This window comes from Malaclemys terrapin, chromosome 3, assembly GCF_027887155.1.
Source record: "Malaclemys terrapin pileata isolate rMalTer1 chromosome 3, rMalTer1.hap1, whole genome shotgun sequence".
Lineage (NCBI taxonomy): Eukaryota > Metazoa > Chordata > Testudines > Emydidae > Malaclemys > Malaclemys terrapin.
The window spans coordinates 109,535,868-109,553,899 of NC_071507.1; the positions used below are offsets into that span (position 1 = coordinate 109,535,868).

The 18,032-nt window shown below is 40.9% G+C and overlaps 1 protein-coding gene and 1 long non-coding RNA gene across 3 annotated transcripts; one reads left to right on the plus strand and one right to left on the minus strand.

Moving 5' to 3' along the window:
• Positions 1 to 8,449: 8,449 nt before the first annotated feature.
• Positions 8,450 to 12,429, minus strand: LOC128834529 (uncharacterized). 2 transcript variants are annotated; one of them, XR_008444442.1, is made up of 3 exons: positions 12,076 to 12,429; positions 11,227 to 11,343; positions 8,450 to 8,995 (listed from the first exon to the last, which is right to left on the minus strand). It is a non-coding gene; the product is annotated as an uncharacterized LOC128834529 (long non-coding RNA). The 2 variants fall into 2 exon arrangements; XR_008444441.1 differs by having other exon boundaries at positions 12,023 to 12,429.
• Positions 12,430 to 12,571: 142 nt separating this feature from the next.
• On the plus strand, positions 12,572 to 16,871 carry CCN2 (cellular communication network factor 2). The gene is made up of 5 exons (XM_054023404.1): positions 12,572 to 12,786; positions 12,915 to 13,137; positions 13,478 to 13,729; positions 13,966 to 14,180; positions 14,543 to 16,871. The coding sequence occupies exons 1-5, from the start codon at positions 12,724 to 12,726 to the stop codon at positions 14,837 to 14,839; spliced, it is 1,050 nt and encodes a 349-aa protein (XP_053879379.1). The 5' UTR covers positions 12,572 to 12,723; the 3' UTR covers positions 14,840 to 16,871.
• Positions 16,872 to 18,032: the final 1,161 nt, after the last annotated feature.

Below are 18,032 nucleotides of genomic sequence, written 5' to 3' on the forward strand. Positions count from 1 at the left end.
GCAGTAAGTCAGCGAAAGAACCAGAAATCCTGATTCCCATGCTTGTGCTCTAACTACTATACAATACTTTCTCAGAAGCAAAACCCAGAAATAGGATTACTGTGATTTTCTCCATCAAACAACCAACTAATCGCCCAACAACCAACACCTTCTTTTCTGAAAAAAATAAAGTGATGAAACCCCTGAAATACTCATGAAAAGTTTATGAAATGAAACCCAAAACACACAATTTGTTCACTTTGTAAGCATATTTATTCCTCAAACATTCAAAAGGCACACATTGTCCAGAATGGAAAAAAAAAACTTGCAATTTTGTAAGACATGACAACACAATAATCAGGTATCTAGGCTTCTAACTATTTAGACCCATCACTCTTTAATATCTGCCCTTACATACAGCGTTGTTGTAGCCATGTTGGTCCCAGGATATGAGAGAGACAAGATGGATGAGGTAACATCTTTTATTGGGCCAACATCTGCTGGTGAAAGAAAACAAACTTTTGAGTTCCACAGACCTGAAGAAGAGCTCTATGGAGCTCGAAAGTTTGTCTCTTTCACCAACAGAACTTGGGCCAATAAAAGATGTTACCTCATTGTTACCAATTTATTGCCTTTTCAGCACCTGGCCAATTGTGAACTTTTGGATAAACTAAATTGAATGTGCTTTTAAAAAGTACATGCATGATAATGAGCTAGCTGGACAGGAGCACAAAAATTTTGAAAACTGACAAACTTCTGAATTAAACAGTCTTGTCTTTCAAGTTTTTATTTCTGTTGTTTTCTATCACATTGGTACAACAGATTGTGACACAATCTCCTTTAAAAATAAAGATTTAGGGAAGAAATATGGATCTTCAATTTGAAATTCTATGAGAAAAGGGAAGAACAGAGGACAATATTCCATTAGACGCATTTCATTCTCTTTCAGTTCTGAGTTCACGCTAAGATCTTTGTATTTGGTATCAGTTGGGTTGGCTAGTGGAAAGGTTACATAGCTGCTCTGAATTATGTTTTTATTTTGTCTTTGTGCTTCTAATTTTAACTTGAATTAGCTCAAGCCAGACTTCCAGTGAGACTCTGAAATAGTGTCAAGTCCCTATAAAAATGCTTTCAGGTTTTTTGTAAATTTGCTGCCTCTATAGATTTCCTTTTTATGTAAAATGTTTGCTATGATTTGACCAAAGATATCCTTGCGCTTCATGAGAATTTCAATATACTTACCGTGGCTAAATTCAAACATGGAAACACTATCTTCTGAAAAGTCTTTCAAGTGTCCTTTGGAAGCCAAACCCTCCATTCTTTTTTAAAGTCAACCATTAGGTTGATGGTGGCTGTGAAAGAGTTTTTGAATTTCTCCATGTGCTTTATGAATGTGTTGCTACTTCCTCAACAACATTTGAATAGTGTGCTGCATACCCCTCCACCACAAGTCTAGACAGATTGTATCTGAAGAATTCACTCATTTTTCCCACTTTATTTTCGGTGTCCAAGTTAAGGGCAAGGACTTCCTTACCATAATTTTCTTTGTATTCTTGAAAGGCATCTTCAGCAATTTGGATACAATATTCAGTATTGGTGCTTGTAGCAGGCATTGTTCGTCATTTCTCATGTTAGACCAATCGTCCTGCATTAATGTCAGGGTTATATCTAATTTCCTTAATAAAACCCATTCACTGGTACATAATATTAAAGTGGAATGCATTACAGTTGGTGAAATATCAGATTGGAACAGACTAGCATGGCCCTTTCCAAACTTATACTCCCCCCTGTGGCAGCTTGATGGCAAAAAAAAAAAAAAGAAAGGAAGAAAAGAAATCCAAGGCACACTTAGTGAGTCACGTACAGCACCATCACTATTTACAAGGAAAGAATTAGACAAATGTCTGAATAGAGTCTCAGGAAGTATGGGCCAGAGAAATGAGAAAATAGCTGTTCCCAAGAATTCCACACCTACATGACACCTTTTCCTTAAGAATGATCTTCACACAGAGGCAGCTAGTTTACAGAGGATATTAAAACTCACCTGAAATTTGTAAAAGCAGTTTGTATCATTGTGTCCCTAGCTCAAAGGAATATTGTGAGAATTAATTAGTGTCTGTCTTGATCTGAAGAATACAAGAACTATGTAAGTGCACGGTAATAAAACAATAGAAGGGAATAAATGAACATCCCAGAGCAACCACAATTTAATCCAAAATAATCATAAATATTAACCACACCATTGAATTAACATATTTTTTTCTGTACTGTATTCAACATGCTCTTTCATCAGAGGGCATCTTTTTGCTAGAAATGGACCTCAAACAAAAGCCCAAGCAAACTTGAACTTCACAACTGAATCCATTTTCCATACAGGTCAAACCAAAATGCTAGATGGAAACTCCAAATATTGTGAAAGTTTAGATTCCAACCTGTGAAGTTCAGGCCCATTTATATTTATATTTATATTTCTTATACAAGTTTTTTTTTTTTTTTAAAGTAGCAATACTGGTCAAAAACACTTTGGTGTTATTGTTACATTATTTTTAAATATTCCATGTTTATTAATTAAAGGACACTCATCACCATGGTGTCTGCAGTAATATTAGTGTAAACTGTAGTCTTCTGCACCATTACTGTAAAATACAATTGGAGGGGAAACCCAATGGGTATCAGAGACAACTCTTTTTTTCTGGTTGAGTTCCAGTAGGAAATCAAGATCTCTTAGAAACGTACCTCATGTTTCCCCTCCTCCCCGTGCATATTTCTCCCACGCTCTACTTTCCTCGACTGTATGTGACAAACTGTCTGAGAATGAATTCCCCACAGACACTGGTGAGATTATGGTTATAAGATGGTTTTGAGACCTGATCCTTTAGTTGTTAAATTTCCCATACATCCGCAGGTCAACAAGGAAGCCCCATCAACATAACCTTGGATGTCCTAGGCTACATCCTAGGTTCCCCATCTGCGTCACTTGCAGAGATCTATTTACATAGTGTGCATACCACAGATCACTAGCTGCAAAACTAGCCAACCATGCTGGCAGCTAAATCATCTGGAATCATTCTCCCGAAAATTAAACAATCTTAATAAGAAGCTAATGTGTTGCAGTCACTATGTGCTTTTGTTAATTTATATAGTTTTCCTATCAATGTCTCTACATGCAAATACAATTTAAAGGCACATACAATAATCCAACTCCACCACCACCTCAGTAAAGCCTGAGTAAACACACCAGCCTTGTCATGTTACACCAAGGTCAACTTGCTCAGGCTGTGTCAGACCAGCGAGGGAAGTGAATTCCTGAGACAAGGACCGATCACTGAAGACACCCAGACCCCAAATGTATAAATCAGGGAAATGCCAGCTCAACCACCTCAGCTGTTAGGGAAGAGCACAACGAGAGAAGCAATCTCAAAGAAAACTAGGACCCAGACCACAGAGGGCTTTCCCAACCAAGACATTCCTAGTTATAAAAGATTCATGAAAACAGTTCATCTACACTATTGCTGAGGCACACTATAAAAGCATTGAAAATAATGTAATGTCAATGATTTTCATAAGGTTCTATGTGATGATGGACAATCAATTTGGATGCCACTAATATACTGAGTACTAATAGAGCTGGCATTCACAAGGATCACCATAAGAAGATATACTCATATACGTGTAATATATATTACATACACAGATCATAGACATTGCCATTTTCCTTGGCATCTCCCCACTTCACAACAACATAAATTAGTATCCTCACAGACTGCTGCAGTTTTAACCCCATTTGTTAATTGAAAGATAATCTGGCCAGGCCCTAAGTATACCCTGAAGCTCTCAAATTTGGTCTCTGTGGATCACCAGAGGGAACCAGACTGCAAAACTGTGGGCCCTCCAGTGTAGAGACCAAGCCAGTTTCAGAGAGTTCAGTTTAAGTAATCAAACAGTAAGAGGGATTCAGACTGTAGTTACCAGGAAGAGTCAGGAACAAAAAAGGTAGAGCATCCGATTACTTGGTACCAGAACATTTTAGGACTGTCTGAATGCAATCCCAGCCAATCTGCATTTTCTTTAAGATCTTCAGGGCAGGAAGTGTTGTGTCTTATACAGCCCTGAGCACAACATCAGTTCTTAATAGGTAACAATACTTTAAACTGCACTCAGAAGCAAACAATACACCAACACACAACACCTGAGCAGAGCTGCTCATTTCCAAAAGTGGCAAGCTGCTGTATTTTTCACTAGCTGAAGCCTCTATTTTTGAGAGTGTCTCAGAAATACCCCAAGTAGAGCACATTGCAGTAATCTAGCCTTGGCTCCAAGATTACAAAGTTTGGTAATAGTGTGGATGCACTACTGCCCCTCTGCTAGACGAAATCAGAACTATTCAGCTGTAAGTCACAAACCCTACACTACTAATCACGGGCTCCGACTTTCCTTTTTCTGGATGGGTTCTCCACGCACGATCTGTCCCGAGGCCCTGCCCCCACTCCGCCTCTTCCCCCAAGGCCCCACCCTCACTCCGCCTCTTCCCACCCCCACTCCATCCATTCTCCCCATGCCCCACCCTCGCTCCGCCTCTTCCTTCCCCTGCTACGCCCCCTCAAGCATGCTCCGCCCTTGAGCTGCCTCTTTCCTCCCCCGCTCTGCTCCTCCCCAAGTGTACACCACCCTCACTCCACCTCTTCCCGCCCCTGCTCCACCCCTTCCCCCAGTGCCCCACCTCACTCCGCCTCTTCCCCACACACACACTTCCCCCTCCCACCAGCACCTCCTGCCTGCTGCAGAAGAGCTGATCAGCAGGGGGCACCGAACAGCTGATCGGCAGGTGGCTGGTGGGTGCTGACCACCCACTATTTTTTTTTCTGTGGGTGCCTCAGCCCCAGAGCACCCACAGAGTCAGTGAGTATGATAGTAACAGCTAATGGAGGCAGAGTAAACAATCTGTGACTCCAGGACTTATTGCTTGTTATTCTTCTGGCCACTCTGAACTGCAGAGCACAAATAGGTCTGGAAGTTGAAGCTAGATAAATTCAGACTGGATATAAAGCATACTTTTGTAACAGTGAGGGTAATTAACTATTGCAACAATTTACTAAAGGTTGTGGCGGACACTCCATCACTGACAATGTTTAAATCAAGACTGGATATTTTTCTAAAAAATATGCTCTAGTTGCAACTGGAATTATTCTGGGGGAGTTCTTTGGCTTGTGTTATAAACAGGCTTAGTAGAATTCTATTTTTTTTTTTTTTATAATTTTGATGGAAAATATAGATGTTTATTTTTAAGCATTATCTTCAATTTTTACCAATTTAAATTTCACAGTTACAGGAAATTATGGGGGGTGGGGAGGAGGCTCAGACACACCAGGGCGGGTAAACAAATTATTTAACAAGAGAGACAAGGTAGGTGAGGTAATATTTTTTATTGGACCAACTTCTGTTGGTAAAAAGAGACCAGCTTTCAAGCTTACATAGAGTTGTTCTTCTGTGTATGCTCAAAAGCTTGTCGCTATCACTATTTGGTCCAATAAAAGATATCACCTCACCCGCGTTATCTCGCTAATATCTTGGGACCATTACAGCTACAACAACACAGCAAAAAACATTTTTTTAATGACAGTAGACTTTGTTTTCAAAAAGTTAAAAGCTTTATAACCAGAATTAAAACTGCAGCAGTCTACAAGGATCTACTAATATAAACTGTCAACATCACATGTTAAAAGATATAAAAATCAAATTCTAATAAGTACTCAAGAAGCATTTTTCTTACTTTGCCTATCTGTAAATTTCTACTATTAGTGATGGACATATGTTTCCGTGGGTTTGTGTGTGTATAGTGAAATTGATGTTTACTGATATTTACCAATAAAAATAATCCTTCCAAGTCTAGTTACACAAAATGCGAAAATAGATGATCACAATGGTCCCTTCTTGGCTGGCCTTGGAATCTATGACTCTATGGATGGAGTTCAAGTGCCCTTCCTCCAAAAGGACGGGCTTCTATCACTTGACCTAAAGGGACACCATATACTTTTATTAAGACAGAGAAAGAAAAAAAGGATCCAAAGTGATGAGGGTGTGGGACAATCATTTTCAATCAACAAAATTGTTCAAACACTAGAAATAAGCATATTGTCCATATAAGACTTTCCCACCTTTACATATGCACATAAATTCTATAGTTACAACGGAAGTTACTGCTGTATGTTAATTTGATATTCACAGATAGAGCTCTTGAAAACATACATTCCTGTCTCATTGATGCAACAGAACTGTCATTATGCATCAAACTGTCAAACCATCAATTCTTGCAACACTTTTTCTTCTTTTTCTTGTTCTTTTTCAATGACAGAGACAGAGTGGGTGACCCAATGACTTTCTGTCATTCTGTGGCTCAATACAAAAAGTTTATTGATTGGGCAAAATTTTCTGGAAGCTTAGCCACTTTTCCCTAAGTGTCTAAGTAGGGACTGAGGTGCCTAGGTATAGACACACATTCAAACATTTTGGCCTTTATTTTCAACATTCTGTCAGATGAGCATATTGCTCAAATATGTATGAGATTGTCCGAATCGCACTCCTGCAGCAAGGGTAAGAGAGAGAAATTCATAATGGCTTTGGTATGCAGAGCAGTAAAATGATCACAATGGATTTCAGACCTCCCTTGGGATGTGACCAAGTCTCACTGTTTTTATTACAACATGCTAGGACTTCCAGTAATACCAGAATGGGTGATTCAGGACCAAGAAGAAGCATACAAGAACAGCGGCAGGAGAAATTCATGCGTACCACAACATATTGCAAATGGAAGACATTAAAGTTTAAAAATGAACTAAAAATAATATTGTACATGAAATAAGAACTCCTAGGATGTTATGTCAACAAGGGGCCCATCCTACATGCCTAACTTAGCGAAATACCCTTGATTTGGCCCCAATAGAATTTATGTGCAAACTTTAGAAAATGTGAGCAAATGCATTTTAAAACAAAATGGGATTGATTTGCTGATGTAGGAGATCAGGAAGGGGGGCACTCTCCTGCTGTGCCACCCAGGGCATTAGCCTTCAGGAGAGGGAAGGCAGTGTTTCCATCACCACTCTCCCCAGGGGTTCCTCCAGGAGATGGCATCAAAGGTTGCCTAGGGGACTGAACTGAATCCAGAGGCTTTACCAAAGGAACTGTATCAACTGAAGCTGATGCAGGCACACACATACTGGGTATAGCATGTCTCATCTTCAGCCAGCTCCAGTCACTTTTTTGGACTGTTCAAGCCATTGTAAGGAGGGATTCTTTTGAGTCATTGCAATCCCACATTAATTGGGCTTACAACTGCTGGAAATCCTATACCCTCTAGCAAAACCTGGGAATAAATAGAGCCTGATAATTGAGAGTCAATTCCCTCCTCACTCACATGCCATGACCTGTGTTAAGGGCTCTGTTTTTCCCATCAAATACTAATGACATTTCTGACATCTACCTTAGTGCAATGAATGCAGCTCCCTCCACTGTTAATGGTGCCATCAGATGTTTCAGGGGAAATCCAGATGCTCTGGACCTAGGTCTTGGCAGATAAAATGCCTTTCAGTTCACTTTAAAGGTAATCTTGACTTAATATAGACAGTTTTATATATGTTTGGAATACTCTCATGATTAAGATTATTTTATTTCCAGTAATCACTTTACCACTTTAAGACCACACATGTCCATGAAAAACAGTGGTGACTTTTCAGAAAATTAAGCCAGAAGTTTAAAGCAACCCTTCTAGTGACACTTCAAGTAATAAAATATCACATATTTAAGTGACAATATTTATGACTGAGGAATAAGAATGAACTCAGGTCTATGAATAGGGAGTTACACATTATGGCATTATGGTTCATGCTGCTGAACACTACTTAATTCCACAACTGGTCTCCGGGGTAACAATTTGAGGCCAAATTCTCTGCTGGTGATTTTGATTTCAAAAAGAAGCTCCATCAACATAGAATCTAACTCTGTGTCTTTAGTATTGGATTTGAACCAGCAATTTAGTAATAAACACCTTTGGAGGTCAGAAGCCATCTCCCACACCATCCAGTCTCTCTTTGCCTGTATGCTTCTAAGAAGAGTTAATGCCATTAACAAGTAAAATCTCATTGGCAGGATTTGCGGGTGTAAATTGGTGAAGTTTCATTTAAGAAAATGTACACCGCTGAGGATCTAGCCCACAGTATTATAGTTATACAGATGGAATAAATTAGATGGAAAACATGGAAAAGCTGCTTGACAGTTCTTAGGAAAAAGAAGTGTTTTCTCTCCATTTTTCTCTGCCTTCGGAAATTCACTAGCTCATGAACCCCCCCCCCCCCCCCCCGCCGCAAAAAGTTGTGAATCTGTAGCAGTTATTGTACCTGAGCACTTTCTATACTTGTGGATATACAGAATGAGTCATCACATGAATTCTAAGAAAGACAAACAGAAGAGCAGCAAATTCAAGACAGAGTAGAGCTTTTTATTTTTACTTCATTTCCACTTCTGCAGTAGCACAGCAAGTCTTTATTTTAAACAAATACATGTTGATGTAAGTTTAACTGGATCCCTTAGGATTTTAGGATAATATTTATTACAATTTAAGAAATATTCTGGAGGGCTTTTGGGGAGGGAAATTAATGTACATTGTTAAACCTGGGGCAAACTAGAAATGTCTATAGCCAACTACAAGACCATCATGATGAAAAATAGCTCAGGGTACACATGTCCATATACGGCCAGACTTCCTATAAGGAAGACGGTACTGTATGTGCATTGCGTATGGTTCCTGGATCAGATTCACATTCCTTGGGTATGTTTCTCTGGGAGCTATTGATTTCCGCTTTGAGGGCTGGCTCAGACTTCCAATTGCTCTTATAAGAAAATATCTGAGACTGAAAGTTGAAAATGTGCAAGATTCCTTCTTTAAGTACACAAACACTCCAAGTCTAGCCACTTTCCTGTAGTCCTGCCAGGTTTCAGTATGTCTGATACTTGATCAAGTGAACTTTTGGGGGGGAAGGAAAAAAAAAAGGAAAAACATAAGGGAAGGAATGTAGCATATCCACACCTGTACATTTTACAAGACTTAACCAAAGGAACTGTACCAACTGAAGCTGATGCAGGCACACACATACCGGGTATAGCTGTGTCAATAGGGTTGTGCTGCCAACATAGTGAATTCTTAATTTCACCAGAAAAAATACACTGGCTAAAAAGCATTTGCTGTATAAACACCTGTATATAACTCAATATTAGTGCATTTTAACCTTTTATGAATCAACTCCAAGATGTAGTTCTTCAAACCATGACATACTGTTCATCAATAAGGATATAGCCTATTATATAATAAGGAAAGAGAAGCGTAATGTTATAAGAAGCCCCTATTTCCACTTTACTTCCTCCCCTGTACATGTACACACACACACACACGTACACACACACACACACACACTTGATGAGTCATTTATAAACAGTGAAAGAAATAAAACAACATGAAGCCAAATTCTGCAGGGTTGGATTCTGGGCATATTTACACTGGTGAAACACCTTAGATTCCAGTGAGGTTACTCCCAATTTACACAGCGAGCACAGAATTAGTCCTGCAGCCAAACTCTTACTGAAGACAATGAACAACAGATGGATGAGGACAGCTGTATTTGGCCCATTATGTGATTTGAATTAAGGACAGACTTGGCCCTTCACTTTGGATTTCCTGCTTTCTGGTGTTCTGTTACTTTAAAACATACTTTTTCTGTCAATGAACTTCTTAGGTTTTTGTTTAATAAAAAAATTATTTCTCTGAAAAAAATTCTTACACAGAAAGCTATGAAACATGTCTAGAGCCTCTCTCTGATGATCTCCTACCATATTTAGGCATTTTTAAAAGGCAGTCTGTTTACCTGGTTACATTTGCATTTTGGTATGCATGTTATACATAGTTTGGTATGCATATTATTTACCCAGTACTGGGGTCATCACAGTCTTTAGGTAAATATGGATTTTGGGAAGCTTCAGAAGTTTGGAAATGTATTATTTACCATAACTATTCCTCTGGATTTTTTTAAATAGCAAAGATATACTTTCTTTATGAAAAATTGGGATTTTTAACAGAAGCAATGGCATAATCTTAACTTGAAGGCAAAGAGGAGTGCCAAGAACCTTAATTTGAAGGCAAAGAGGAGTGCCAGAAGATAAATACACTTTTGCAGTACAATATAGAATATTGGATTTTTAAATTAGAGAGATTTTGAGGTACATTCTCCCCTCCACACATACCCAGTCTCCCCAGTGACATTAATGGAAGTTACACACACACACAGGAGAGATTATGTTTATCATTTCACCACTCTTCACAGATCAGCTACCACATAACTGACCCAAATTTCATATGCTAGTGTCTAAACAGGACAATCAAATCTTGCATTTGGGCATTCAGATCAGCACCTCAGTACTACAGCCCAGTCTAACTCCCATTAAAGTTAATAAAAGATTACCATTCGTTTCCATAAAAGCTGGATAGGGTCTATAGAATGGCCATTAACATGCCTAAAGGTCAAATGTTGCCCTCAGAAAAGCAACAAGCCAGTGATGTATGTATCTGAGGACAGAATTTAGCCCAAGTATCAATCTGAGCATCCAAAAGTAGGATTAAGGTTTCTCGTAAAGGCCACTATATTTGAAAATTAGGCCCAGAGTGTGAATTGTTAATAACATAAATAACCATTTGCGAGTGATGTTATTTATAATGGAATTGGACTGATTCAGTCTGTTAAAATTCAGTAGAAGAGATGAGATCACTTTCTGAATTTAGTAAAACTGTAATTCCATGTTGCTGTATCACAAGTGTGAAAGTGTGGGAGGAGGGAGTGGTTATATGCAAACATCTTTTTAAAAATATCCATCAACTAGACTTCAATTTGCCTAACAAAGTGCATTAACTCTGTCTGTCTCAATAAACACAAGCATACTTAAACAGGTCAAAAGTCAACATGCTGGCATTCATTGTGTTAAAGCTGGGGTCAATCAACATGACATCACTGCACAGACAAATGATGCCGGATTGGGAAGCCATCCTTCCTGCTGAAATAAATAAGAACAACGTGGTTCATGATTATTTAATAAGGACCAAGATACTTAAGAACTACAGGGTTTGGTGACAAGCCAAACTGATTTTTAATCTTACGAGGCATAATCAGCAAGAGGGAAGCAGAGATGCCCTAGGAATGTGTTACTCACCAATGACAGCTGCAAGCAGGCAGTGGGAAATAAGAGACACTTCTTCCACACTTCAGCCTCACTTCATTGTGCCAAGTATTTCAGGGTAAATAGGGACTCTCTATTCATAGAGAACATCTATTGGGAAAGGAACACATTTCAAATATTCAGTATGATTCAGTAACACACAGACTCAATTTATAACCAATCCTCATGATATAATTATGACTTTTTTTGGTAGTAACAAAATGCCCAGAGTGTTCAGTGCTCCAAAACTGGTTGCCAAAGTTGAAAAAGTGTGTATCTAGGGAAGGCTAGTCACCCACTCTCTAAATAAGTCAGTAGAGAGCAATCCACCTTTTAAAATTAGTAATGTCTTGTATTTTCTAGCCAAGAAAAAAAAAAAGAAAGAAAAAGAATTCCCATGGTTGTTCCTAGCAACCATCCCCACAACCTTTCTCCCTGCTCCCCCCGCCCCACTTGAAGTAGCTGCCTGTCACAGCATTAATCGCTTGTGTTGAATCGAACAACAGATTCTTATCTACTATTGATGAGTATTTTTCTCTGGAATAATTTAATATCAAAGAATGTGCTTCCTTGAAAGACAGAATAATGGAACCTCCCATCCAAGTAAAAGGTTAATTTTTAATTATAGCAAATTAGTCTCAGCTATTATAAGCCAATAAACTTGATTAACAGTAACTTTCCCTCTAAATTACACCTTCTCAGATAATATTATAAGCAGCAGCAGCAATCGTTAGTATGAAAAAGTTTCTCCTTCCGTAATGAAGAATTCTGAGTTTATAACAGATTTTACATGCAGTTTCTTTTGAACTCCTGTGGGTTTTAAAACAGCTCCTTTCTTGTTACCAGGGCTGCTGGTGGTGGTTCAAATGTATCCTGTCCCGATAGATATTTAAGACGTCTTCGTTGGTTCAGAATTCCCAGGAGTTTGTATCTTGTAGTGAAGTGCTTGTTAATACGATTTATGTAATTTGGAGGTAGGGTGGGCAAAGCAAAAGTAGTTTGAAACAGAGGTTTGTCATCTAAAAATAATTTTGAAAAGTATTTTACATCATATAAAATCAGGAGTATGAGGCTGGAAGGGGGGAAATGCCATTTGGTGATGGAAATACAGCGCCTTTTTTGTGTGCTGAAGTGTGCCAGCTTTTGCAGACAGGAGGAATGCTGAGTGTCAAGGGGTCAGGATCAATCCGGTGCGAGTTGATGAGGCAGGAAGGTGGGGAGGAATGTCAGGAATGTCGCTGTTTGTGTAGGACTCCATTCAGCCGATTGGCGAGCCCGGGGCGCCTGGAGTGTATAAAAGCAACCAGGCTCCCTGCTTCAGACCCATAGAACAACTCTCCTGCCAGAGAGACAGGAACTTCGCGAGGCGATCGGACAGCAGACAGGGAACCCAGCTCAACACCACGGCCCACTGACTCAACTCCCTCCGCCCGCAGGACAGACAAGCCGAGGAGCCTTTGCCCCGTCTATTGCCGAGAGCCGCTGCCGAGCATGGCCGCACGAATGGGACCCAGCAGCTTCGCCGTGGCGCTGCTTGTCGCCCTCCTCTGCTCGGTAAGTGCCTCCCCCCATCGCCCGCCTCCCCAGCTGAAGGACTGGAGGGAGGGTCGCTGGGGACGCGGGGATCCGAAGCGCAGCGAGCCGGGCTCCCCTGACCTCCTCCCGTCTCCTTCTCTCTGCAGGAGGTGTCCGGCCAGGACTGCAGCGGGCAGTGCCAGTGCGGGGCGGGGCCGCCGCCCATGTGCCCGGCTGGGGTGAGCCTGGTGCAGGATGGCTGCGGATGCTGCAGGGTGTGCGCCAAGCAGCTGGGCGAGCTGTGCACCGAGCGGGACCCCTGCGACCACCACAAGGGGCTCTTCTGCGACTTCGGCTCGCCGGCCAACCGCAAGATCGGCGTGTGCACCGGTAAGTGGCGTCCGGAGGGCTCTGCTTCTCCCCGCGGGGGGCGGCAGTGAGCGGGGAGGGCCGAGATCTGGGGTGCTAGAGCCTTTAAAAGTGACCCCGTCCAATTCATGCCCAACCCCCCCTCTGGCTGCCTTCCATGGGAGAGTAGGTTCTCTCTACAGGGCACAGCTCCATTGCACAGCGGTGATCTTGTCATCCCCGCCTCCTCCCCCTCAGCGGGAGCCGTGGAAACTACGGCTCCCCCAGCTCCTGCTGCGCGCCCTCCCCACAGTGGCAACGCGAATGGCTGAGCCTTTCCCGGAGTGCTTATGTCCGGCTGTCTCTCTCTCACTGTCTGCAGCTCGGGACGGCGCCCCTTGTGTGTTCGGAGGGATGGTGTACAGGAGCGGGGAGTCCTTCCAGAGCAGCTGCAAATACCAGTGCACTTGCCTCGACGGGGCGGTGGGGTGCGTGCCCCTGTGCAGCATGGATGTCCGGCTGCCCAGCCCAGACTGTCCTTCCCCACGAAGAGTTAAGCTCCCTGGGAAGTGCTGCGAGGAATGGGTGTGCGATGAGCTCCGAGAACAGACGGCGGTTGGACCTGCTCTAGCTGGTGAGTTGAGATCTAAATGAATGTTGTTGGCCTGCCAATGCAGTAGATTGAAATACATAATGCAGTGATGATTATCCTAATGGACCAGATTCAGCCCTGATGTGACTCCAGTGCCTTCAGTGGAATCACACCAAGGATAAATATCCTACGTTTGTGCAACATTAATACACTGAGAGGATAGCATCTGCACAATTTCTCTCTGCCACAATCTCATCCTGTTGACATGTGCTCCACAGCTTACAGACCAGAAGACACTTATGGACCTGACCAAGCAATGATGATGCGTGCCAACTGCCTGGTCCAGACCACGGAATGGAGTGCTTGCTCAAAGACCTGTGGAATGGGCATCTCCACCAGAGTCACCAATGACAATGCCTTCTGCAGACTGGAGAAGCAAAGCAGACTCTGCATGGTCAGACCTTGTGAGGCAGACTTGGAGGAAAACATCAAGGTAAATATGCCATCTATATACACTTCTAAGGATGTTTCAGCATAGACCCAGTTTTACAGAAGATGTATAGCTCTAATTTATCCACTTTCAGAACCAAGTAAATATTATATAAGGTCTCATCCCAGTAGTGAATATTCAAGAATTGTTATACATAAATGCACCTATTTTAGCCATTAGATAAGTATAATACAATTTGAACACTATTTAAACTGTCTTGTTTGAATGTGAAACCTTCATGAGGATCAGAGTATTAACCTCTTTGCATATAATAACAGGATGAAATTAATGGATAGAAATATGAATGGAAATTGTACAATCTTTTAAATAAGGCTTCTAAACTTTTTTCATTTGTTGCCCCACAGAAAGGCAAAAAGTGTATTCGCACCCCCAAAATCTCCAAGCCCATCAAGTTTGAGCTCTCCGGCTGTACCAGTGTGAAGACCTATCGAGCTAAATTCTGTGGGGTCTGCACTGATGGACGTTGCTGCACCCCCCACAGAACAGCCACTCTTCCTGTGGAGTTCAAATGCCCTGACGGTGAGGTCATGAAGAGGAGAATGATGTTCATCAAGACCTGTGCATGCCACTACAACTGCCCTGGAGACAATGACATCTTTGAGTCTCTGTACTACCGAAAGATGTATGGAGACATGGCATAAAGCAGGAGACACTAGGCTCTCAACTTGACCTGACTGGCATCTCATTTTGTAAACATGATTCGATAGCACAAAGTATTTAAATCTGTTTCCAAAAAGTTCAGACTGTTCCATGTGACTTAAGACAAATTGTCTTCCGACCCCAAACATTGGTTTGAAGAAGAAAGTAAAATGGCTCATGGGACCACAGCAAAGCACAGCTTCAGAGGACACTGTTCATGGAGTGGTGTTTAGGGCGTACTAGGGGGCATATGCAGGAAGATCAATGTTCCCTTAGTATGGTAACGTGTGTTCCACCTAGTAGTGCAATTGAAGAAGAGACCCTTAGCATGTGTGCTGACACTGGTTGAGTGACAGCAATGGCGGGAATGTAAATCATTACCCAGCAAGGTGCTAAGTAAAATGTGTTCTGTTGGTCAGGACTGTAACGTTTCAGCTTTGACACTGATTCAAATGACTTGTTCAAGAAGAATCAGAATCATGTCTATTTGACTGGACAGCTTGTGGCAGTTAATTTGCCTGTAACAAGCTAGATTTTTATTAATATTGTAAATACTGTATATATATGTACAGTTATCTAAATTAATTTAAAGTTTTGTGCCTTTGTTAATGCTTTGATACTTTAATGTTACCTTTTTTTGTTTGTTTTGAAAGAAATAGGTAGGACGTAAAGCTTGTCTGACAATGCATTCAAAGCATGAAATAGATCCTCTAATGGAAATTGTTCAGTTAGGGTGACCAGTGAATCAAAATCAAGACAGATTGTTTGCTAAAGATGAGGTGCCTGCATCCTTGGGAAACATCCATTTGTATGGTAAAAATATGGTTGCCTCAGCTTTAGTGAACAAATGGCTTTAAGTAAAATGAATGGCTCTTTTGTAGCTGATCAGTTTATCCACCTGAGAGCATTTGTTTCTTTCTTTGACCGTGGCTGTTCTTTGAACAGTTTATTTGTTGAGAAGTGTGACCAAAAGTTACATGTTTGCACCTTTCTAGTTGAAAATAAAGTATTATATTTTTTATATAAATGACTTGGAATTTCATTTGCCCAACACTATCCCCCTCCCTTCCTACATATTCATCAATACAAGGGTTTATTTTGTGATATATAAAAATCAATGTTTTGTTGGTGGGTTTTTTGGTTTTTGTTCCCCAGAAATCAATACACTGAGAATTAAACTTCATATCTCTTTCAACACAATAAACTTGCCAGCTCATAATCACAGGTAGGTCAATGAAAGATGGGGGAGGGAGCATTTAGTCTTTCAAACTTTAAATAGGGGTCCTGGAGAGTTGAACTCAACACTGTTAAGGCACAGCTGTTCTTCTTTTTAAGGCACAGCTGGTTCATCAGTAACTAGGGCATGTATATTATAGCACTAAGTGGCTTTAGACTTCAGCTATCTAGGTTTTTATGTCTGTCATGATGGTATCTCAGCACTATGCTATGCAACATCTATGTATGCTGTTCAGTGTTACTGGACTTTTTTAATAGTTAAGCACCTAGATTCCTTCTGAGCTAAATTATAGGGAATATTTTTAAAGCATCATTAAATTGAAACAGTGTCTCATTTTTGGGGTCAAATCAAGAAGTCTTTACTTTGGTAAAACTTCCATTGAAGAGCCAGTGGGATTTCTGTTTGTATGAAGACAATAATGTGGCTTAATGGATAGAGCCCTGTACTGAGATTCAGGAGATCTTGATTCTATTCCTGGTCCTACCTCTGGTCTGCTGGGTGGCCTTGGGCAAGTTACTTCACTGTTGTGCCTCAGTTTTCCCCATTGGTAAAATGGTGATACTGACCTCCTTGGTAAAGCACTCTGAGATCAACTGATGAAGGGAGCTAGGTATTATTAAAAGGTGCCGGCTGGGAACTTAAAACCCATCTTAGGTAAGCAAAACAGAGTAAGTCAAGAGATGAGCCATCTGTACCTCAAATACTAGCTATGAACTTCAACCCTGTGTTAATTCTGTCATCAGAGTAACATACATTTTTATACTCTTGCCTATTAAAAGAAGGAACTTTAAAACCAACTTCAGCATTTGAAGCATTTTCTTGTTTCAGATATCCAGGTACTTTCTAACAAGAATCACTTTCAGGAAGCCAAGTTTAGTCCAGCGTTTCCCTGGGGCAGTTAGACAAGAGTGTCAGCTGAAAAAAAGCAATATGATGAGCACCCTCAGATGGCCACTGATTTCAATTGGAACTTGGATCAACTGGACACTACACCAAGTCTGCATTAATGACAGACTAACTGGGGTTACCTAAAGCCAGTTGACGTCAATGAGACTCTTTCCAGTGAGATCAGTAGACACTGGATAGGGCCCCAGAAGCATTTCCCCTTCCTCTCAAAAATGTGAGGAATGCAGCTGGCATGAGGAAGTGGTTTTCTGTGCCCATCTGAAATATTTTGGGTATCCTCTGCCTCTAATAGTTCCTCTGACTCTCCAGTATTTTCCTTGCAGGTTATGAATATGGTGTAGCAGCTCTCTGTTCACTCTGGAAACACTCTACATTCACATAACCAGAAGGACTGTTTAGGCAACCACTAACTCAGTTCTATCCCACCTCCTCCAATAATAGCAGAACTGTCATTTCTACCTGAAAGACAAAAACATACCTGGACTTCAGCCACAGTTGTCACTGTAAATGCTCTAAAGTTGAAAAGACAATCACTGTCTAATAAGCAGGTGATGGGAGTAGTGACCCTAGAGGTTTGGTGTTTGACATTGTTAGTGTTCCTAATAAAAAAAAGTTCAAATTTAGTAAAAATAAAATACTGTAAATGGATGAAAATTCCCTGTTGTTACATTTCTAATGAACACTTACTGTTGTCACTAGAGGTCATAAGTGGCAAAAGTGATGCTTCTTATAAGTTGCTTGACAAGTTGTGGCTCTCCTCTTATGTATTATGTAAAAAGTCAACAATGGCATGTGTAACTGTAATACACTAAGATCTGCATTTCTCTCGCCCCAAGATCACGACTGCCATTTTGTAACGTAGATCGGTGCAGCCATATTAATAGAGAAAGCTAGTATCCTGCATACGTTGTTGCAGGGCCTCATGGGAATGTAATTATGCATCGTATTGTTGTAGCACTTCCTTCCAAAGACACACACATTTTCTGGAATCAAGAAGTGCATGTTTAAATTATATGGAATCCTAAGAGTAAAAATAGGTTAAAATGTATGCC